Source organism: Halichoeres trimaculatus, unplaced genomic scaffold, assembly GCF_033239565.1.
Source record: "Halichoeres trimaculatus isolate MK-OKI-2021-1 unplaced genomic scaffold, fHalTri1.1 fHalTri1_scaffold_23, whole genome shotgun sequence".
Taxonomy (NCBI): Eukaryota; Metazoa; Chordata; class Actinopteri; order Labriformes; family Labridae; genus Halichoeres; species Halichoeres trimaculatus.
In genome coordinates, this window is record NW_027437201.1 from 3,207,739 (window position 1) to 3,232,500 (window position 24,762).

Genomic DNA, 24,762 nt, shown 5'->3' on the forward strand with positions numbered 1-24,762 from the left:
TAAGCCGTCAGAAAAATAACACAACTTGTTTAAGCTGCCAGTCGATAAGGTGGAATTTGATCGCACAACCTCAGAGTTCAAAGCGGGCGACTGTTCTCGAATCTTTTACTTATTACGTTGATTCTGTCTGCTTCCAGCTGGATGATGGGGTGCAGATAAGCAGCGCTCTGAACACTCTCTCCACCTCTTCTTGGCGATGGGAACACGAGCACAGGCTGTTCACTCTTGCATTTTAACTGTTTTGTCAATTGCTGTCATCCAATCCTGTTATGTCTATAAACTGAGAATTAAATTAGGTGCGCAGACTGTTACACAAGTTCAATCCATACCCGCCCAACAGCAGTATTTCTTTCATCACGGCTTATTTTCTCTGTTTAATTTATCGAATCAATTGGCCCTTTAACTTGCCAAGCAGGGGGAAGCCATCCGTGCATTGTCCATGATCTGGGCAGAGAGGAAGATTTAGTCTATTAGTGCAATGATGGCTCCTTTTACCGCAGCGAGCTCGCTGATTGAATGGCATCCTTCTCAAGGTCAGGCCCGAGCTAAGAGCTATTTTCTGCTTACCTGTGCAGCCAGCCGGCCACAGAATCTGCACACAAACTGCCTTTACATCAGCAGGCTTAGTAAGCGGAGACGCTCATCGCCGATATTTCCCGCTGGTAACATGAAGAGAGAAACCTCTCTGCCTGCAGAAAAAGAGGACACAAAGGCATGAGTAATATGATAAGCGGGATCTCGCTGTGGTGCGTAAAGACATCAGGAATGTTGTTTTTCGATCTGCGCCGAGGGCTGATAACATCCTCCCATTGTGTCCCTGTCAAAGTAAACCAGTGAGTTAAATGGGAACCAGTGTGCTGGAACTGTGCAGACAGGGTCAGAGGTCAAGCTGGGAGCACAGCTGTTTCGTCTGTTTCCAGGCAGTGAGCCGCAGTGTTGAGAAATGAAGCTGAGCAGGTGTGGGAAGAAACTGTGTTTCCCCAAACGACCACGTGAGGGTGGCTCCAGAAGTGGAGGGAACAGTCGGAACCAAGCAGCAGGGTGGGCAATAAGGGCAAATAAATATACCTTGATTATTCTTTTTTTACATTTTCCGATAACAATAGTCAGTAAAACTCTACCTGCGTACCAGGAGGTCAACTATGGATATGCAAAGCATTTCAGAACAACAGCTCCTAATTGATTTTAAAGTGCTCATACATCTTCTGCAAAGCATTGGCCAACAATATTCTATGGCAACACTTAATAATGATCAACTTAAAGTTATATTCAGGCTATATAACACTAGATGTGCCAAATAAGGTTTTCTCAGTAGTATCTTAGGTAAGCCTTTGTAAATAAATGAATAAATCTGTAGTCCTGCTTGTGGAGTTGTGAAGTTTTACGTATTCCTCGTGCTTCGTGGAAAAGATTTGAGGTTGTTTTTCGGCATATCTTGCATTTAACATTTTTTTTTTTATTGACGTCAGTCCTGCCAAAACCAAACCATCTCCAGGCTCAGGACTTGGACCTATGTCTGGCTATTAAGTCACATGACTGAATCCCATCTGCTGATTGGCTTCTGAGGCAAGTATTTACCAAATAAGGACTTTCATGCACCTCTCCTTTAGGCCATCAATGCACCGTCTGTTTTTTTATTTGTTCGAGACAGTAATACTTGATAGTGTAAAATTGCACATACTTAAAGCAACATTTTCGATAATATAGTACTCAATATAAATCGCCCACCCCTACCAAGCAGCAACTTCAGTTTTTGAAATATGAAGCCAGTGTGGAGGTGTTAAAAACTGCAGATCATTTACTGTCCACTTGAGGCTGACTCCAGAAGCACCACAAATCACATACACACCCACTCAAAGGAAAAACAAAGTGACTTTTTTTCCCCAACTCATTTGTTTAGAGCAGTGTTTCTAAGATTGTTCCAGACCAAGGACCACCAATGAAACTCACAGACCACCAAGATAAATATGATATACATGATGTATTATAAACTCACATCATACATGTTATTGCCAAAATACACCAGTCCGGCATTGAAGCATATAGGTTTCTATTCAACTCAATGTATCACCTAACATTGGATCTGCTTCGCTGTTTTCGAGCTGAGCCCCTGCTCCGGCAGGTCACAGCAGATATGTGACAGTCATATTTATGCCTGATGCTGGAGCTGTGACAAATAATAGAGAGAGCTGGACAGGAAGTCTGGCAGGGAAAATACCTGAAAAGAACAAATGACTTTCAGAATAAAACAAACTATCAGAACCACATCTCTTGACTACAGCTGACATAATGAGCAAAGCCAGGCCAGGGTGGGAAACGGCGAATTCTGTCAACTGTCTGGCAGTGAAGACGCAGTGAAGTGGAGCTGGACTGGAGATACATCTGGTGTAATCCCGGTGTTACGACTCACATAATATGTTACAATGTTTTTCAAATAACTCTCCACAGCTCTCCTTCCCCCTTCATCTAACTCTCTCCCCATAGACCAACAGTATCATAGACACTGCAGCTGGTGCTTGAAGTAGCACTGCTTATAGGTAGGCCTATTCGCCAGTCATCCTCTGACTTGAATAGAATAGAATAGAATAGAAAATACTTTATTTATCCCCGAGGGGAAATTCAGGAGTCACCGCAGCATTTAAGAAAACAAAAGTAACAAAGAGTATAGAAAGTGCAAAATGTCCATAATAAAAGAAATTAGATGACGACATCCCGTCCACCACTCGTCCACCACTCTCCAGCCCAGCCAGTCTCCACCTCCACAGGGTCCAGGACTGAGCCTCCCCAGCAGTCTGTTCAGTCTCTGTCTCCTGGATCCTGTCTGCTCACAGCAGGCGAAGCTCCTCCAATGTGTCGCGGCGTCCGATGTCAGCTCCGTCAGCCACGTCCGAGAACAGCATGATGCCGCTGGGTTAGCACGATGCCGCTGGGTTAGCACAGCTAGCTCATCCATCCCCCGGGGCTGGATCCCACGTTCCCAACAACGATGGATGGAAGGACAGGTCCACGTCGTCACCTCCCAGCTCACATCCGAGAACCAGCACGTCGTCCTCACCTCCTCCTCCTCAGCTCGAGGGAAATCATCAAGCCCTACACTAGTTAGCATTGACATGCTACAGGCTGCTAACAGCTAATTTCGCATGTAAACAATGCAGCCCTGGTTACACGTAGGATCTCCGGACAAACACAGGAGCAAAAGTAGTAAAAAATATCGCCGAAGCCACAAAAAGTTTGGTGTCCGTGACCGACAATGAACCATACAAAGTGATGATCCACTCCAAATACAAAGATGACGAAAAAGAGACGAAAAAAATTACAAGAAACGGACAAAGACGAGAGAGCTGCTGCAACAGGCAGCTACTTGGGTAGCGCCTAGCAACGATAAGATGATGGGAAGAATCCAACTTGTTCTGAGGGAGTCCTGGTGAACTTTTTTTTTTAATGTTCCATAAAAACACAATTGACTCAAGGTCATGGTTAGACCACTACTGGTTTAGAAGATAACTAATCGTTAAGTTATGAAGACTTAGTCCCATGGCTGACTTGGCTAACACTTGGTTCACCAGGGGTAGTTTTTATAAGGGTGCAGTCACTTCGGCCATTTAAACTGAGCTTCAGCACACTTCAGACCTGAAGTCCAGTCTGTTTGGCCAGTTTGACCACGGGTGTGCTGGCATGGTTCACCGCTCCGCTTTGGCATGTTTCGGAGAATTGTGTGCAGTACACCTCAGAAATAATCTAAGGTGTAAATCCATGACATATAATCATTGCAATCACTCCTCTTAACAATCATTTTGAACAATAGTGGGGTGTTAGAGGGCTGGGTCGGACCAAAACAACTTAACATGAGCCAAAAAGTCTCTCAAGTCATTGCAGTGTTCTCTGTGTCTCATTGTGTGGACTCCAATCGTGCTACGTGTAAACAGATAATTTACAATGACGTAGGTGGGCCATATGTGTATCTTGTAGTAGTATGACCAGGGGGGAACTGCTGCATACACATTTGACACCTATGACATTTGACATATTGTAAGAACAGGCAGTAATCTGATCATCGTGATTGTCTTCCTCCACCTTTCCTTGACCCCCAACATTTCTTACCTAGAAATAAAGTGCTGAGGAACAGCAAAGGGTGTGATTTTTGTAACTTTTTCACTGCAGCTTTGGAATCAGCATTTCTAATGTGGTGATGACCATCTTTGGATTTCATAACACCTCTTCAGGATCCAGTGGGTGACTTCCATGTTTCATACGGTCTTAACTTGTCTGGACGAGTCTGCTCTTCCCAGACGTTTTCTGTTCCTTTGAAATCAGAAAATCTGGCTGAAATAATGCAACATGATCACCATAAACAGAATATGTGGCAGTGCTGTTTTAAGCTGCTTATCTTCAGGGACCCGCTTTATATATGTTTAAATTACTCTTCAACAGCATAGAAGTGTGTCAAGAGTAGATCTACTCAGAGATTGGGGTTAATCATGTCTGGGATTGGTATTTTTTTGAGGAGTAATCTTAATCATGGTGATGTGATGGTAAATAATGTCACAGATTAAAGTCATCACACTCATTAAAGCTCACTTCCTCCCAGGAGCCAGTGTTTGGAAGTGAATTTTCCGCACTGCCACATTGAATTTACCCGGCCCTGACCTGTGCTAAACCCTCAACCGGGGCTGTCATTTGGCGTATGTTCAAAAAAAAAATCTCTTCGGTAACACGGATCACCCGTGCTGTCACCGTATCCAGGGGGGGCGCTGCCACCTCTGCGAGATCAAAGCACCGTGCAAATCCGCCATACTGCAAACAGGGGAGTTGTTGGAGGAGTGGAGTGTGCGTGTGTACGTGTGTGTGTGCAGAACTGATTCACCTGAGCAAGGAAGGGGCCGAGCACAGCTGCACTCCCACCAGCTGGAAGCCCCACAGACCACAGATAGGATTAGAGGCTTTAGCTGCAAAGGTCCCTCATCATCTCTCCATCTGAACCCTGTATGGCAACACCCCCGCAAACACAAACGCCACTTTATGCTCACTTAATAACACCGCCCATGCTCCCTATCATGCACGCTCACACACTCTGTAAACCAGCTCATGCGCTTTTATAGCCTCTATTGTCTCTGCAGATAAATAGGACAAGCCAAGCAGTCTGAGAGTCCCAGCCCATGAATGTGGTGTGGAGGTATTTTCTCCCCCTACAGATAGGTATCACAGCGCGGGCCGCCATTGTGAGTCTGCTCCCCGGCTCCTGTATCCGAGCTCATCCCCTCATGCCTGCCAGGTAAACCCGTCTGCCTCTTTGCTGCTGCTGCGATAGGGGAGTTTGGCTCCGACTGACTGAAACAACATCGCCTTGTTTATCCTGTAAATAATTCACCCCTCCCGGGCAACAGAAAACAAAATCAAGGTTGTGTGTTTAACAAGGGAGGCGAGGAATGAAGAGGAGCCAAAAAGAAGTGGAAAAAAAAAAATCAGGTGTTTCCTTTTTTAAATAAACTTGCTGCCTGGGGACGGCGACACATCCCTGATTCCTATGCAGTGTGAAGATGCAGCAGTGAGATGTGTGAGGATGTGTGTGCGTGTGTTTGTGTGTGTGGGGGAGTTTATTTTGTGTGCTCACTGAACTCGCCCTTTGATAGCTCTCTGAAGAGGGTGCAGAGATACTGTCGGGGACGTTCTTGTCGTGTTTAACATCAGAACCTATGGAGTGTGTCACCCAGTTTGATGCTTATCATCGGGGGCTGTTCCTGGGAGCTGTCACCTCCCCGCCCGCTGCCACGGCTCTGACACATGTATGTGGACACGCCAGCAGCTTTCGTTTGTTTGGGTGTTTGGTGGTGTCTAACACCAGCCCCTGGGGTGGTTTTCAAGTGTCGACTATCGACTGTTGACTCTCTGCACTTGTAGGATTCTCTCCTCTGGGCTTTGAAACTGAACAATAACTCTCTGGATGTAATTGTTATGTGCACATTTCCTGAATCTGAAAAGCCAAACTCTCACATTTATTATTCGACTTCTGTCTCCATACTCTACATTTCATCTACCTCCATACTTGTTCACACACACTCTCTCCCCTGTGTGTGGTTAAAATGAAAACACAGTTATTGCTTATATTACACAAAAACATCTTAAGTAGGAATCATCAACAGAAATCCATCATCAAAGTTACCCCCATTAATTATGCAATCTTCTTGTGGCCTCAAGTCTATTTGCATAACACTGAAGGAAGATGTTGAAGGAAATGCAAATTGGTTTTCATAATATTTTGATGCAAATAGCAAATAAATGAGAAAACATACCTCAGGTTTATTATGGTTTGACATTGTTTAGTGAATATGAAAGTGAGCTGTTGTCTTCTTCAAATTCTAATCAAGTTGTGTCACTATTTTATTGATGTGCTTTTATTCACTCCATAAAATGTAAGGGAGGAAATACTGAATTAAATCAATATTATTTTTGCTTATTTGATATTAAAACAAGCTGAAGCACTTCTCTAAACAACAATACTCTGATCCCGTTTTCTTTCCTGATACCGACTCTTGGATTTAAGAACTGTCTGATACCAAGTGATACTATGATACCTAGGGCTTGGCGTTAGCGCCTGCTGACCAGCTAAAAGGCTGCAACACAAACTAGAGGCTAAAAAGATGAGCTAAACTGTTTATGACAATGTTCATTCCAACACACATGCAGCAGTGTCCATTGGGATAACTGCTGTTAAAAAAAAACACAAAAGTTGACCTAGCTTAACTTCCTTAGCAGCTGCACATGTTGTGTTGTGGCATTTACAGTTGTGTTGTTGCTTTTACATCAGTTGTTAGTGTTTTTTTTGTTTTTTTTTTGTTCGAGGTCTTTTTTATTGTTTTTTTTTTTTTTTTTAAGAATTATACAAAAACCAACATGTATATTGTGAATTAGAATCAAAATGTATGCATCAATAATGTTTTAGTATTAACAGTGAAAAACATAGCTCCAACAATGTACCTTACATAAAGAAAAAAAGAAAAAGAAGATGAATTAACCCTGTAAAACCGAAACCATTAAATAATTGACAGAAAATTCCAGTTCTTTGAACTTGGAGCCTTGATTCGTCCCTCTGAACAACCCCCCAAAAATTTTTTAAATATCACTTTCCATATTTGAGTTTCAATTTGTATCATATTTGATACATCAGGTCACAATGCTCAACGGTTGTTTTTTTCCTGAACAAACAAAAACATAATAAATCACAAACAAATCCAACAAATTTGTACTTCCAAACATAAACAGTGCTCCCATCATGCAGCAGTGAGAAAGCCACCAATGGAGCTGGCCGGGTGGAAGCCTGGAAAAAAATAACATTTTAGTATTTTACTCATTTTGCGGCTCACAACCTTTTATTTAGCATGGTGGAAGGCCTGAAAACAGTTTCTCTCCTTGTTTAAGCAAAGATGCACTCTGCATTTCTGAGAGTACACATGGGCAAAGTGGCCTGTGCACTGCTTGCATCTCTGTCAGGTTTCCCATGTTGGGAAACCATCCAGGCCATCCTTTCATACAGCAGTACAGCAAGTTTCATAGCTAGTTTTTAACTCTAAATGTACCAAATTATGTAATTTAAAGATAAAAAAGACTGTATGTTGCTTGATTTTAGATATAATGCACATATAATGATACAAGTAAATGGCGATTGACTGTTTTAGAGTTACATGACCTTTTACACCTGCTGTATCAAATTTGATACGCCACCTTCAACACGGTTTACTCAAACATATATTGTGACCTTTTTAGTATTTTTACTTTGCATGAACCCAGTAACTGTTCCTATTGATGTGCCAGTAAATATTGTAATGTTTTTCTTACCTTAACCTTTTTAAACTTGGCAAAGTTCTTCTTGAAAAACCACCTGTGTCCAATTCCTGAGTCATGGCAGTCTTAGAGTGTCACTGGAAGGGCGGCTAATGAGTGACTTACTACCCAGTGTTGGTTTATCTGTGCACTGCATGTATCTGATTGTGCACATCAGATTTTTCAGGATAAAAAATACCACACTGCTTATGTGGAGGGCTGAAAAAGTCATGTATCAAATATGATACGTTTGGCGTTATAGGGTTAAACAGACTGAAAAGACAAATTAAAGTGCCAAAATTAGATACATAAAATAAACAATTTATGTACATATAAAAAATACACATATATACACGTAGGCCTGTAAACACACATACACACATATACTCACATATGTATATGCAATATACAGTAAGAATGAATAAATAAATAGGTGAATAATTAAAGGGTTTCCCAATGTAATAGGGCCATCAGCTCTAACTTATTATGTCCTTAGCATTCATTTTTACTACATAAGTCAAACAAGGTTACCAGATGGAATAAAATTTCTGGGCACTGCCTTTTGTGGTGTCTCTAATATCAGGTGGTGACTAACATTATTTATCCATGATTTAAGAGTTGGAGGATATTTCTCTTTCCATTTAAATGATATCAATCGATATGCTAGGAGGATACCAAGAGCTAGCATAATCTTTGCCCTGTGGCTAAGATATAGATCAGGTGATACAACTCCAAAAAATTGCTGTTGTAGAGGAGGGTTTTAAGGATATCTTCAAAACATCAGGAAATGTTGTTGATGTCAGTTCCCAAAATCTGTCTAATTTTAGGCAAAACAAAAACACATGTGAGAGGTAGCCTGGTTCTTGTCTGCATTGGTCACATATGGGATCAAAAGCAGGAAGCATTTTACGTAACTTGATTGCAAATTATTTGACACCTACAGACCACTGTGCCAAATGCTCTAGTTTAACAGTGTATTTTATGACTGGCCAAGTGGTTCAGGTCAAATGCCCCATAAGTGAAATAGCCTTCATGTGGTTGGTCTAAGTGGGAGTCCAACCTGCGGCTCCCACTCCCACACTGTTTACTGCCTTTCAAAATAAAGGCAATAAGAGCCAGGAGATATCACTGTAAATATGTTAACTGATAAATTGATGCAGAGTCATAATGATGCATTGCCTCTTGAAAGATGCACCAAACGGCTCCTTCATGGCCTGAAAAACAGTACCCGTTTGTTGACTGCATCTGCCTTTGAAATGGGTGGGGATTGTCATGTTTAGGGATGTCCCGTTACAGATTTTTTTACTTCCAATCCAGCCCTATTTTTTCATGATGTTTGCCAATACTGATCCGATACCGATCCCTTTGATGATGGTGATTCTGTTGTAAATGATGAATCATATTTGTTATATTAAAGTGAGCCCTGTTGGTACATACTTGAGAAACACTCACTTTACCAATGTTGGAAGACACTGTTTTACTATCATTGCTTTCCAAAGAGAAGTAGTCCCACACAGCGCACATGTTTGCAACGTAGTTCGATTTACAGCTGCCAGAAGGTGTGATGGTGCTGAAAAAACCTGAAAACAGGATTGGTCCCGTAACAAAATCTGATGCTATCCAAAATGGCCATATTGGGCGCCAGTACCGATCAGTGTATCGGATCGGGGCATCCTTGTCATGTTGCTCTGGTGTGGTCTGTCTTTAAAATGATTCAAGCAGCTCTTCATTTGTTGGCAAGAGTAACTCAACATCACTGTAACCAAATGAATCCACCAAGTTTTCCATGAAGCTGTAGTTTGTGTTTGGTGGTGGCCATAAAACTTCAAGATAAGATCATTTAATTCATCCCACAATGGAGAAATTTACAGAATTACCAAAGCAAAAGACATTGTGCAAACAAATTTACCATAAGAATGTATAAAGATTTCTATCAGAGTCTTCATGATTGGTCATTTCAAATCCAGTGCTGAAGTGGAGAGGAGTAGGAACTGGCTCTGGCTTGTAGACTGTGTGGTGTTCGATGGTCTTTGGAGCCTCTCTCAGCTTTACATCGACCTAAAGCTGCAGAGTAGCTCTACAGCACTGAGTGAAAAGCCGACTCCCCACCATGCTGCTGTGTGAGCGAGGGGACTTATCAATCCACTGATCAGAGGAAGACAAGGATCGGGATCTTTTATTTCAAGCTGATATTGGGCCGACTCCCACCGGGCTACATGCTAGGACTCCCCTTCGAGTGTTGATTGCAGAGAGGGGAGAATGTGGTTGACTGATCTGAAAGGAAATTACTGGAGAGGGAGCTTATCCATGCCTTTGACTGATAATCAGCTCATTATCGTGTTGATCATTTACAGCTCTCCCTCTTGCCCGCTCTCTATTCTTTTAGCTGTGTCACTGAAGCAGAGCACAGAGACTTTTAATGGCTTGGCAGGGAGCCCGCTTTGGTGAGGCTGAGTTAAAACAACCCATGCTAGCCCTGGCCGGTCTCCACTTTTTACACAGCACAGGTCCCCACCCCACTTATCAACCCTCGCAGGGACAGGGAAAAATTAAAGAAAAACAACAACAGCGGCAACGACATATGCAACCCTGACGCGAGCGGTGCCCTCGCACCCCAACACGGCTAACTGTGCATGAAATTGAACTGATTGCAGTTATTGACCAGAAGGCTCCAGCCCCTGAGAGGACAGGGAGGCGGGTGAGCAGGTGGAGGAGGAGGGAAGAGGAGGTGGAGGGGGCTTGTGTGTTACCTGATTGAGTGAAAAATCCTCGGCCGGTTGCTTTGATGCCCGGCACTTTACAGGAAAGAGTGATTTAATGGAAGCTGCCAGACCTCATCAATGTCAGGCCCTTCACTCCGATGTGCTTTATATAAAAGTGCTCGCCATGACAGGTGCTGATGGACAGATGTTTGCTAGTTGTTTTAACTGCACAGTAAAAGAGACAAACCAATATCAGCCTCCACCTCTGGCTCTGAGCTGCTCACCCTGAGGAAGAGGAGGCTGTTCGAGGCCACCCCGGCGTGCAGCACCCTCACTCTTTCCAATTTTAGGCCTCTAAAAATAGCCTCATTGAATTTTCGCCGGGTTGATAAGCCTGTAATTAATGTGACCGTCATTAGGCACGGACATGTTCTCCTCAAGAGGGCTGCGCTGGAGAGGTGAAGCGAGGAGACTTCTCTTCGGCTTGTCTTTAAGGTGGAATTCAGGAGTTGTAGAGGGCGGAAACCAGAGGCCAACTTCTCGGTGACACAGAAGACGAAGAAGAAGAAGGCGCTACTTTGTTGTCGTGCCGCGGGATAACACACGCAGCGTCATCTATCAACTCCCCGCGTGAAGCCCGCTGTGCTGCGTCTTCAGTAGATCTGGATTGCGTTGGAATTGCATCATTAATAGAGCAGAAATGATTCCCAGCAACTCCCGCAGAATGCATTGACCCCTGAGGGAGACTAGAAACAAGACAATGTTTTTACTGGAGGAATATCTAACTAGAGGTCCCATTACCACTTCATCAATATACAGCAGCAAGTGAGTGAGGAGGAAGACGAGGGGAGGCGGGGGGAAGGAGCAGATAAAGAAGAGGGAATGTAATAGCTTATAGTGCTAATGGCAGTCTGAGCGCTCCAGTCCCAAACATTCAGCCGCCTCATCTCATCCGGGCTGTGTAATTGCCCTCCTGGAAGCTGCCACGCGAAGCGGCTGCCTCCGTAGTGAAGAGTGGCAGCTGCTGGATGTCGAGGAGCGCGGCCTGGGTCAGCTCCCCCAAGTGGGGCTCCTTGCAACCATGAGATGTCATAATTAATAGCTAGCTGGGGCCCCCGGGGCTCGTGTTGGACGGGCGGGTGGGTGGGCGGAGGGTGAGATTATTTGGGTAAATGGAAGGCAAACAGAAAGAGACACCAGACTTATTCTGCGGTTAGCATAATGTATACTTATCACTTTGCCGTTAGCGAGAGCAGCATCTTCGCCCGGGCTTCTCAGGCACATTTTTCACGCTTGTTTGTATTAGATTCCTCCTCCCTATCTAAACGTACGAACAGATAGTTTACTGTGGTGTATCATGGGAACTTATTAATCTTTGGGGACCTGCGTTCTCCCTAGTTAAGTAAATATACATGAGCTGCTGAGCGAGATACAAGCTCCAAGCACCTTTAGAGAAATCTGTTACTTCAGCTCCTCTTTTTTCTCCCTCCTCTCTAACACGCCGCCTGGGGGCAAATCTCACTCTGTCTCATCTGCTGCTTAATTTCACTGGAGCGGCCCTCAGTAATGAAGCGCCTTGATGTACATTTGCCAATTTCTGCCTCTGCCACTGCGGTATAATTGGGATGTGACTAAGCATGAATACCCGGCGCAGGGTTGGTTGACCTCTCGGCGACCCCGCGAATAGCGCTTTTGTCATAATGGAGGTATTATCTCACATAATCTGGGAATGGAGAGGGATTGTCTGCAGGGTGCCAGGGATGGAAATGAATTGATATAACTCCCCGCTCCTGTGCACCACAGAGGAGGAATAAAAAAAAATAACTCTAAGATACATTTTTGCATGCTGGTAATGAAGACGTTTCCCTCTTATCTATCGCTGCTTTGTGTTTGTTGGAGTAGGAGAGCAGCTTCGGGGTAAAGCAGGGGTGGGTTTTTTTAGGAAGGGAGGGAGTTTTGATGCTATGGCACAAGAGAGGATTTTTAGGTTTCTGTGTGTGTGTGTGTCAGCCTTTTTCCCTGCGTGGGTGCACTGTGTACTCATGCACAAGTTGGTGTGTATGTGTGTCTGTTAATGACCCTGTAAAATGACAAGCTGAGCTGGCAGTGAGAGTACAGCCGACGGTCAGAGACAGAGAAGGAGGAGGAGGAGGTGGAGGTGGAGGTGGCAGAAGAGTTCAGATGGAGGTGGGGCCGGGGAATGTTGGTGGCTCTACCGTGATTCACCATGCTGTCATCAGAGGGACCGGGGGCCCCTGAGTGGCCCTCTCTATTCCCACCTGAGAGGGCCTGCAAATGGAGGGGCCGTGCTGTCATTATTTACAGCCTGCAGCTCCTAACCTTGGATTGGGAGCTCATCACGGCGAAGGGAAAATCAGATAGGACTTGACGTGTACCCGAGCCAGTGACCTTGATAAGTGTGAGGTGCCTGCAGCAAGAGGTTAGGGAAGAAGAGCTCGCTTTTGTCAGCTCTCACTGTGGCTCTGCGCTTGCGTGTTGTTTGCACACAGATGTGTGTATGTGTTTTTTTAGGCCAGGTGGGGAGGAGCGGTTGAGAGCATGTCTGGATGAGTAAACCATGACTCAAAATGGCACACGAAAGAGCCTCTTAGTCTACAGCAGGCAGATGGCACATGATCGCTCTGTATTTCTTTGATCAACTGAAGAAGCTGTTGACTCATGGTAAGAGTTAAACCTTGAACTTGTTGATAGTCTATCATTTATCAAGCAAGAATCAAACTAAGAGAAAAAATCAAAACCAAGGAGCTGAAAAGTAAATCTCTTTTCTTTATTTTTATCTCTTTAACGTTGTGTGAGGTTTAAATTGGTAAAAACTTGTTGAATTGTTGAAGATACATTGAAGCACAGCCTCTATTTGGGGAGAGCAGTAAACGTAGAGCTTCACAAACATTAAAGAAAAGTCTTTATCACTTTACATACTGAAAAGTTCTAATCAGAAAACTCAGCGTTACTGTGGACTGAAATAATTCTTCCATAGAAATGCCAATCCAGTTAAAATTTCCCAGCTCTATATTACTTTAAACTCTTAAATTTTTCAACTGGAAAGGTTAGTTTGACTTTAAATCCTCAAAAACCTGAATAGTTAAGTAAAACGTTTTCAAAGTTAGACTGTTTATATCACTTTTAACCAAGGGTGGGGGTAAGGGCCAATCCCAGTTGTCACTCTTACTCCTCCCTTTACATCCCCCCTTCCCCTTGGCCCTCTGTTTTAAGGACTGAAGAATATAGGGTAAAAAAAAACATCTCTGAAATAAGACGCCACACTACACCACCACCCCTAGACGCTTGATGGCTGTGTCGTAGGCAGAGCAACTGTTTTTTCTCTTACAAACAAAACATTTTTACTAACATTTTATCTGACATTTTGATGTCAGATAAAATGTTAGGGAGACACATTCACAGCAAACAGACACCATCATGATGCTCCGCATCACGAGTAACAAGGCAGCTAAACCAGGAAAGGCGAACATTTAGCTTACGTTACAGTATTTAGAAGCTATATCATGTAGTTTCTGAACATTGTAACGTTAACTTATCGTAGCTTATGTAGCTAATGCAGCTCCTGAATGCAGCTTATCTGTCCAATCACTCACAGGACGCAGCACACCATAGTGAAGTTCATCTGCTGCAAACCATAACAAGCAATTTCGAAACACAACCAACAATTCAAAACATTGGCTGATATTAACATGCAGTAGCAAAGGATTGGATAAATGATAAAAATATCCATCCATCATGGGAAATTTTTCATACCCTTTGGTTTCAAGTGAGGTCCTGGTTTGTCTTCATTTCAAGATCTGTGTAGCTCTTCATCTTCACCCAACACCCTAAATGTATGTATGTATGTATAAGTATATAATTGGCGCATGTGCATATGTTTGTATGTGAGTATGCTCATATGCTTGTATGTATGTGTGCATACGTGTATGTGTATATTAACATATATATGTACATATGAATATATATATGCATCTATGAAATACGTTAAGAGTGAGAGCTAACAAGCTATGCACTCCTGCACAACCAAGCACGCCTTTTCCGATATGTAATTTACTTCCTTTGTTCTTTTCCTTTGTTTTATAAGTATTTGGCTTCCTTAATTTTCATTTATTTATTTCAGTCAGACAACTCACGTTTGAATTGTTAATTTAGCAGCAAATATATTTTATGTTTGGCGTCCAGGCGCAGGCGTCATCACCCCTCACAATAAGTTTACATGGTGACATTGAGGAGTGATGAGCAAAACATACTGAACACAATCCCCCCTGGAGCCTGCAGGTGGTTGCTGGGGTGGTGGTGGGGGCAAAAGAACATGCAGCCAAGGCACTGACAGGCAGAGAGGGATGAGAGACTCCCGGTTTAAATAGACCGCCCAATTGAGAGGCAGAGTGTGATTGCAAGATGGTTATGACGTGTGAGACACGTGGTATATGCATAGCAGTGCAGCTGGAGTTGTGTGCCTGAACTAGCTCGCGGACTTGCTCCATTATGTTGTGGAAACAAATGGTTCTAATTGGAAAGTTCCGTATCGCATATTTGATATAAATTAATAAATAGATACAGAGAATTGGGGCATCCCTTCACTAGACACACAAAACCAAGGGCTAATGGTTAAGACAAGGGCCAAGGGGTAGAATTAAGGATTGGACTGAAGTCACTGACGTGCGAGTGACATGTCAAGTCATGCAAAAATCTGATGATCCAGTTTTCATAATTAATTAAGTCAGTAAAGACATGGCACACAAGCTTACTTTATTTCAGCATTAATCACTCAAACTATTGCAGCCTGCTTACAGTGACCCAACTTACTTATCTGCTTCTGGCCAAAGGTGATTAAAGGAATACTTTTATAGGGCTTATGGCAGCTTAAACTAAAATGCTCACAATCATATGTTAAGAAGAAAAAATATTTGAGTTAGCATCCTTGGAAAATATTGACTTTTGGATAAATTTATAATGATATCAAAGTCAATATTCTTCACTCCTCTTTTTGAGGCTGCTTTACAATGCAAGTCAATAGTACGATAATATCTGGATATGTTTATATTACATATTTATATTAAACATTTACAAAGCTGATGATTACCCCTAAGAAGACCTACATTTCATGGCTTTCAGGAACTTTCAGAAAAACTTAATAATGAATTTGATCATCAGAAAGTAATGTAACTAACATAACTATTTATGAAGCAATGTCTGCTTTGATAAAATCAACACCTGGCTGTCTGGTGTCCTGCTGTCCACCTGGTCATCATATCAAAAACTGTATATCACTTTATATAATGTCGCATTACTCTTATGCATTTATATAAGACTTGTGATTATTTTCAGAAGCAGGGATGTAGAATATTAGCTTCAGACACTTGAGGGTTTAGTTGCATGAAATGTAAACATCAACAGTTCATGCATTAAACACAGAGACAGCTCTGCATGGAGTTATATAAATACAGAATGTGTTTGAAATCATCATGAAATAAAGTTAATACAACAAACTGCTGCTCCAAACTATCATGACTGAGCTCAGTGAATAGATAAAACATCATCCCAAACATCCACAAAAGTTTTTCCTCCTCTCTGTCTCTGTCTGTTTCCATCTGCAAAAGTGATTCTTCTGTGTACTCCAGTCCATAAAAGAATCCTCAAATGGTGGTTTGCTCTAAATCCTGTTTACAGCGCTACAAAGCTTAGCTTCTGCTGGATTCTCCAAACACGGGCCTCAATGTCTGGCTTGGTATGGGTAACTGTTCACAAATATGTCTTCAGAAACTCTAGATCACCCTTTAATGGATATTTCAAACAATCATTTTATGCATCTTGATGTTTTAATATATGAACACTAGCTTAAAAAAAATCTGAAACCTTTCAGCCTTGGTCTGAAGTCACACCTGGCTCGATCTTAAAGAGATGAAATCTGTCCTCAGTAACTCTGTTTTGATTATTTATTTCCCCATCTGAGCTCGTTACCTGGAGACCCACGAGGAGAGGAGGTTGAGAGAATAACAAGGGAGAGCATCTCTGGACGGGTGATGAAAATGCGTTTTTCTTTTCCCCCACCGAGATGCTATTTGGTCGTGTGAAATGATTAATTTCACACATATACAGGTCATCCCCAAAAGCAGCAACATCTCATTCACAAGGGGCCCCCGTCAGCAACAAAACAGGAGGCTGCAAATAAAATGAGCAAACAGCAGCACGTACTGTACGTCAATAAATCTTTGGAGGTTAAACCTGAGCTCTGTAGAATTTGAGCGCCTCCCTCCCTCATCAGGTAAAAGTCACTGAGTGCATCAGATCTGTCTGGACCAGAAAAAAAAAATGGTGGAGTTGCAGTTTGGGAAGCATCCTGTGGTAGCAGGTAGACACACGCGCGCGCACACACACACAGAGGGTCTGTGTTTGCATAAGCAGGATGGAGCCTTGAATTATGGGGTTTGTGTAAATAAGGAGATGAGACTGTTTTTAGCACAGAGGGAGAGGAGGGAGCGCTTGGATGAGAACAGTGCCTCTATGTGGAGCTGAATTGGTCTTGGGTTGTTTACGACAGCTCGCAGCCCTCATATATCACAAGCAGTATGTTTGCTGTGAAGCTACAGTTTGTATGCCATCTGCCTCCGCTGAACTTGACCATTCAAACAGACTTATATTTTGTAAACTGAGCTCACTGTAACTGCTGCTCCTGTTTTCTCTCCCATAGTGGATGATCCAGGAGCCCCATAAGGTGGCTACCTTCTTCGGGTGCATCGGGACGGATAACTTCGGGGAGATCCTGAAGAAGAAGGCGGAGGAAGCGCACGTCGACGCGCATTACTACGAACAGAACGAGGAGCCGACTGGTACCTGTGCAGCCTGCATCACTGGAGACAATAGGTTAGCCACCTTTAAGTCACCCCCTGACCAAGAAATGACCCTCTAGCCAAGGTTTGAAAAACTCCTTTTGGTTGGCTCTCACTCCTCAGGCAGGCAGTCGACTCCTCAGGGCTGGAAGTCATAACAGAGAATCATAGCTGGGCTCACACATCAAAAGGAGAAAGAACAGCTTGAGTGTGTTTTTTCCAGGCCCCCACTCAGTCTCTGCCGCCCCAGTGGGTTGTCATCCATCTATAGGCTGACAGTAGCAATGTGTTAGAGATGGCTGGGCTATCCCGGCTCTCACCTGTCAGACTGTTCGCCTGTTAAAAAAGGAGCTTTAGCGTCTCTGGCGACTCTCACGCTAGCATCATCATCATCAGCACGTCGAAGACAGCAGAGGTCAACGCCTGCACACACACAAATATCACTAACAGCGAGGGCTCCAGTTCATGATAGACCAGGTGTGGATCAATAACCTCCTTCTCTAAACACTCCCCTCCTCTGCAGCCCTTCATCTGCTGCTACTGGACTTGTCAGTCAGTCATCAGGGCTGGACCTCAGCCGCCCCGAGAGCCGGCCCCGCTGAATGGTCTTAGTGGGCTTGTTTGATGTGAGCTCTGACACCTGAAAAGGTCAGGTGCCGTGCTCAGGGAGACGAGCTCTGTAATATTTCTTACAGGTGTTTAACAGACAGCTCGGGAGCCCAGAGGAAAGGTCGCTGGCGGGGGCCAGATTGGAAAGGGTGATGGCTTTGAAGGAGTGGGAGTCAGTGTGTCACAGCCCCCCAGGCTTTGATTAGTGAGAGTCTTTACAGAAAAAAAAATCCACCTCAGCTACTCTGCCTGTCAGTTTGAGATCCAGGCAGTGGAGGAACTGTAGTGCGTATCAGACTGGTCTCCATGTGGGGCTCAGAAACCAGGTTCATCAGTGATCAGAGATTAGATAGCATTAAAGGAACTCAGCGTTTTGAGGGTAAATCCAACCAAAAACACCAACTCTCAATCAGTTTTTCTACCAAAAATTGTTTATCTTCAACCACTTTTATGTTCTTTTGCTAAATCCAATAATATTATACTAATCATAAGAAAAAATACTACAGATAATACCACACTCAAAATCACTGTGATGTTTAAGTTTATCTCAAACCTCAATTTACCACATTGAAGGTTTCAAAAAGGTTTCCTTTAATATCTCCTCATAAATCATAATGTGTAATCAAATTAGTAGTCAGTGCCCATATATATTTTTTAATATAAGCAAAATAGATTAGTTCTTCAGTTTCATTTAGCAGACACTTTTGTCCAAAGGGACGTACAACACAAGCAAGAATTTAGGAGGAAGGAAAACCTGGTTAGTGTGACAATATGCTACAAGTAGTTTGGACTTTTTTTATGTAGGTGTAGAATAATGTAGCCATAACTAACCTCAATTTATAGCTGCAAAAATATACTTCAACCTTCAGCAACATTCAGTAATTAGTGCTGAAAATTCACTAATAGCTGGGTCTGAGACCTTCTGACTCATTCTACCCCGAGGACAAAGAGGAGAAGGGTCAGATTAAGGACCTAAGTGTCCCCCAAACAGATGAGTTTTCAGACATCTCTAAAAGTAGAAAGGGACGCTGTGGTTCGTATAGAGTTAGGTAATTCATTCCACTATTTCGGAAGAACAGAGGAGAAGAGTCTGGCTAGAGATTTGGAGCCACGCTTGTCTGGGAGCACCGGGTGTCTTTCACAAGCAGAGCGTAGTGGGTGAGAAGGAATGATGACCTGGATGAGGGACCCCAGGTAGGCAGGAGCCATTCCAAGCCAGAAGAAGAAGATCAGCATTTTCTTAACCCAAGTTGTCCTTCCTTGACTATTCCATAGATGGCACCTTTAGGGTACAGTCACATCGGCAGTCCGTGCCGTGCCCAAGCACACTCCAACCCTGAAGTTCAGTTTAGTGTGGACCAGAATGACAGCTTTGTACTGTGCTCAGGCAGGGTACACTTCTTTGGCTTTTGTAAGCTTTGGAGAGGTGTTCTTTGGTGTGGTACACTTCATACATGAGCACAAGCACTCATACGCAATGAGGGCATGACGTATAATCATTGCAACCAGTCCCCTCGACCCTCATTCTAAACAATAACTGTGGTGTTAGAGGGCTATGTACGATCAAAACAACTTATCGTAAAGCCATAGCCATGTTCTTTGTGTCTCATTGAGACACTGTGATCAGCCCTGAATAATATTCTGCCCTGAGCATCATGCAGGGAGTGTGGCCTCAATAGCCGTGTTGTCAGCAGAATGTTGTTATATGGTCAAGTAATAACATAGATGTTCAAGTTAAGTAGCATTAAATCTGGTTGTTTTTGCCAAAAATATGCTACAAAATACTTAACAGAATTATATTCAAGTTTCTTATCATAAATTCCCAATTTACCCTCATAAATTTCCATTAAATCCCTTAGAAAGTTTCCAGCTTTGAAAACTCCTGGGATTTTGCAACCATAGCAGCATATAACCAAAGAGCCCAGGATACATTACATCTTTAAAAAATCCTTTTGTTTTGTTAATCACTTAAAAAAACTGACATTTTTATTAATCAAAAATCTGAATGTTATCATATAATCTGTGATCATCTCAGGAGGCAACAAGTTCCAGTTTAGTGTGGCAAGCTAAGAAATGCAGAGTGTCTACGGTAACTTGTGGTTAAACTGGGTGTTCACGTCAATGAACCCTCTTTTTTTTCCACATTTGAAAATGTTACAGCCTATAACTCAGTAGTTCATATTCCAATCATTTTAGCTTTTTATTTTTTTTAAAGACAGGCACAATCACCACCCCTGCTGATATTGCCCGGATTGCAGGACAGGGTCTTGTTCCACTGTTCCCATAGCCTATATGATATTCAGCTCTTGAGACCAACCATGCATTAAGTATTTGGTATTGTAGCTTTGTTCTGGGAGCTCCCTTCCTTTCCATGTGCCAAAATGGAAGGGCAAACGCCTGAGGCGGGTAGAACACACCTCCACTTTACTTTTTACATGCATATATGAGACGCCAGGGCAGGGTGAGGATCAGCAAAGACCACTAGGAGTACTGAATGGAACTTTATGACACTGATACTATCAGACAACATAGAAGAAGGTGGGCCTTACCGGCGCACTGCAACTCATGTGATGTTGTGAATTGAGACTATGCTCAGTTTTTACCAAAGTGTCAACAGGCAGCAGTGAAAATTTCCAAGCTCCTTTCAGTGGATTGATTTTTTAAGATATGTATGATCAAGCTAACATTGATAGGGCTGAGGGTTTCAACCAATCAGAATCAAGTATTTAACCCAGCCTGGTGATATGTACAAAGCGCCATCAGTTCCATTTACTGTGCACTTAGACATGAACGGTGTTGTTTTCCTGTTTTAAGAAGTTTGGAGGATGTTTTGTCACAGAGTCACACGATTCCTCCGGCTCTCCACTCAAACCACAGCGAGCAGTTGTTTCTCACTGAGTAGCGACATCCTCCTGTCACATGATCACCTACAGTTTGCCTCTAAGTAGCGATGATGGCTGCACTCATTTTGATGGCCGCTCATAAAGCGACAGCACACAAGGACTAGCTAATGAGCTATGTTAAGATAACGCCACCTGCTTCACTTTCCCGCTCCCACTACTCCACTCAAGTGTTCATTTGCTCATACATGTGTATTGTGTGTGTGTTTTTTTTCCCCCACCTTTGGTGACAACGGTTCTACTTCAGCGTGAGATAATAATGTGAATAATTTAGAGGTGGCTTATTTTTGTCACTTTCTCTTTTTGGTGTTTAAAAAATAATCACATCAGTGCAGATATTCCAAGAAATGCTTTCATCTCACGGCGGAACAAAGAGAAGTCTGGGCCCTGAGTGTTTTTAGGGATGTTTTTGAGACAAAATTAAGATGGATGATAAGCGCAGCTCAAGATTTATGAGGTCTGTCTCGGCAGGTCCCTCGTCGCTAACCTGGCAGCGGCGAACTGCTACAAAAAGGAAAAACACCTGGACTTGGACAGCAACTGGGAGCTGGTGAAGAAAGCCAAGGTCTATTATATCGCGGTAAGTGAGACCCTCTACATCCAAAACGACTGTTCCTCTAACTCTATTGCCAGGAGGACAAAATGTTAAGAGGCTTTATTCAAGGGAAATGCCTCGCCGCGCCTTCTGCATTGTCAATATCTCCATTCATCCTTTGTGGAGGGAAATGAGCTACGTTACCTATTGAGACAATACGGCTCCATTCCCTGTGCTTCCCCCTTGGTCTTTGTGCGCCGCCGCAGCACAGTGTGAAATTGTTCTACATGTAATGCATTCATTCATTCCTTTTAACATGAAGACAAGCCAACAGGTGCTGTGAAAGTGTGAAAATTGATTATTCAAGTTCATTCTCCTTCAACACAATCTTCCACACGCACACACACACACAGATGGAGGAGGACAGATGTGGGCTTAGACGTTCACACACACACAAGCTAATGTCTTTCCTTCCAGCTCCTGGAGTAGGATGGCCCACTACGCTCATGTTTCACTGTTTGGGATTACATTTAATTCTGGCAGATCAACATTTTCTCTGATCCCCAGTCAAGATGATACCCTTGAAATTGCAGCGAATTCCCTGTCTTTAAGCAGTTCATTATCAACATAAATCATCCCGTAGCCGTCAACACACTTCTCTGGCGTATTGTCCCGAGTGAAAATCACAACGAACAGAAGTGCAACACAGTCCAATAATGACAGAGGTCTCATAATTAGCCGCCCAGTTGCAGCAACAAACACCCCCCAAAAAAAAGGAGAAAAAAGCCGTCAGTGCTTGTGCCAGAAAGCAGATCAGTCAGTCCATCCTCCAGAGTTTGTGTGGTCCCATTTTTAGCCTCTGCTTCGCATTAGCAAACACGGCACATCCTCTGCAAATTGGCAGTTGGGTTTTGCCCACATCCGACAGTCTTGTGCGCAGGGGAAAAGCTTCCGTGGGATTTGAGAGGGGGATAGAAGGGCCACAAATGGGTGTTTGTCAGTGCTTGGAATCTCAAACGTCTTTTTTTTTTTTCCTCCTTCTTCTTCTTCTTCCTCAGCGTCCCTCCTGGGCCTCTTTGTCAAAACAGGGGGGATCATTCGCTTTATTAGAGTCCCATTCGCACTTGGAAAGTACTTAGCCAGATACACTGCTGTAGCTATTCCCACTTAATGCTGTGTGGCGTGTCTAGACCGGTGTTCACTAAGGCCTCCTCCCTCCATTAACCTTGTCGAGAGCACTCAGATGTATTTACCCAATTTACAGCCGGATTGTACGTTCACCCTCTCTCTGACTCACTGTACCAGCCTCTGCTGTGTATTAATGCGCTTTGTTGATTTTCATTAAACCACTGCAGGGTGGTATACACTCTTGTACTCCTAATCTGTAAATGTAATTACCAAGAAGCGTGCGTGTGCGTACGTTAGCATGTTACTAACCCCGTTTTTTGTCCGAAGCATGTGTGTGTGTGTGTTAAAGAGGTGATTGATGATTCCTGGCAGAGCCTCTCAAGGTGCCTGCTACTATGTGGTGTGATTGGATGAAAACAGAATTATTAGAGGGCTCTTGCAGCCAGTCTGGCTCATCCAGCAGCAGCAGCAGAAGCAGCAGCAGCAGCAGCGAGCAGCGAGCAGCAGCAGGGCTGGTGGCAGACGCAGAGCAGGGAGGCAGCACTGCCATTTCTCACAAAGAGAGAGAATGTTGAACTCCTGCCAAATGTTTGGTGGCAGGCTGTTGCTAGGAAATCTGGGTCCTTAGGCAAATCATTGCACAAAGACCAATAACAAAGGCGTGAGGGGGAAGAAGGAACGGCTAAACGCGTTTTCAGGCAGAGGAGATCTTCCCTCTTCTTCTTCTTCTTTTTTTTTGTGCTGTTGAATGCCATCGCTGCAGCACTGATGTTTACAGTTATTTCTCTCTCTGACGATTGTAAACATCAGAAATGGAGGGTGATGCATTGTGTGAAGAGGAGATGAGTGACTCTAATTGGAGGGGTTGATGTGTGCGTGCTGGCCCAGTTAGCCTCATCTCCCCCTCTTCCCTCCTCCCTCCTTTTCTCCTCACTCCCTCTTTCCTTCCATCCCCATCCCCCTTGGCCCTCTATGGACACCCCCTCCTCCTCCTCCTCCTCCTCTTTTTTTTTTTTTTTTTTGCTGTCTCCTTTGCCTCTCCCTCTCTTCCCTCTCTTTCTCCAGTCTCTCAGACACACACACACTTGCTGCTAAACACACACAGCGTGCACACACACACTCTGCAGCATACCACTGGCTTGTTTTTCTTACCACTGAGCGCTTTGCCCTGTAATTTGATCTGCACTGTTTGATGCATCCTCCATGATGCCACTTTGAATTAACCTATGCCTCTACAGCTCTCCTTAGCCCCGGCTAATAAAATGGCTTCTCTTTTTACTGACGCCGTTGTCAGAAAGAGACATGAAGCGCTTGATCCATGTCGTGATTACGCAAAGAGGAGTCAAAAAAAAAAACAGAAAGAAGAAGAAGAAGAGGGGAGACAATTGACTGTGAAAAGGCCTGTTAATGACTGGGCGCAGATGGTCAGAAATAACCCAAGGATAGACGGAGGAGACGCTCGCCTCTGCCAACTGGCCTGGTACACAAAACTCACCCAATGAGACACAAGCTGCAGAGCTGTTAGGTCACAAACCTGATCACAGCTGCGGACGCTGTTCGTTGACGCCCTGAGCTAATGGCGCAATCCCCGTTGGCCTGTAAGAGGTTAGCCACACCCGAGCAAAAACAGCTAGCCCACCTTTTTTTTCTTTTTAATTTCAAACAGCGCAGCAACTTGGAGCAGAAAGCCTCACACTGCTCAACACTGGCACACTGCATATAGCATTAATTGGCAGTTGTATTCTTGCCCTCACTGCAGGGGAAAGCTGAGTTCAGCTTCAGTCACTGTAGCATAATATGCAAGAAAAGGAGGCGAAGGGGAGGGCAACAAAAAAAAAGGAAAGAAGAAAAAAGCGCAATACTGGCACCACAAGCAGCAAGTCAGACTGCTTACACTCCAGAGTGGCACACACACACATATACACACACATTGTTCCTCCGCCCTACCAGCCTCTGCAATTTGCAGCCCAAAAAAAGTGAAGGGAGATGTTTTCCTCACACACACACACACACTCACACACACACACAAAGTGACATCTCATCAGCCAGCCGTGGGGCTGATTAGCACAGAGGTGACTGCGGCTGTGTCTCCGTCCAACTCCAAGGACCACACTGTCCTCACGCTGACCTTGAGCCTCCTCTCCCCTCATTTCTATCCTCCTCTCTTCTTCTTCTCTCCCTCTCACTGCTGCTCTTTACCTCCAAAATTTCTCTCC

At 43.7% G+C, this 24,762-nt stretch overlaps 1 protein-coding gene across 2 annotated transcripts in view; it reads left to right on the forward strand.

Annotated features, from left to right (window-relative positions):
• adkb (adenosine kinase b) overlaps nt 1-24,762 on the forward strand; it is a 173,325-nt gene that overhangs the window by 53,300 nt on the left and 95,263 nt on the right. For both annotated transcript variants that reach the window (XM_074662948.1, XM_074662949.1), the window contains exons 5-6: nt 17,236-17,408; nt 21,355-21,463. In XM_074662948.1, the coding sequence (XP_074519049.1) occupies nt 17,236-17,408; nt 21,355-21,463 (282 nt within the window). The remainder of the gene's footprint in view (nt 1-17,235; nt 17,409-21,354; nt 21,464-24,762) is intronic.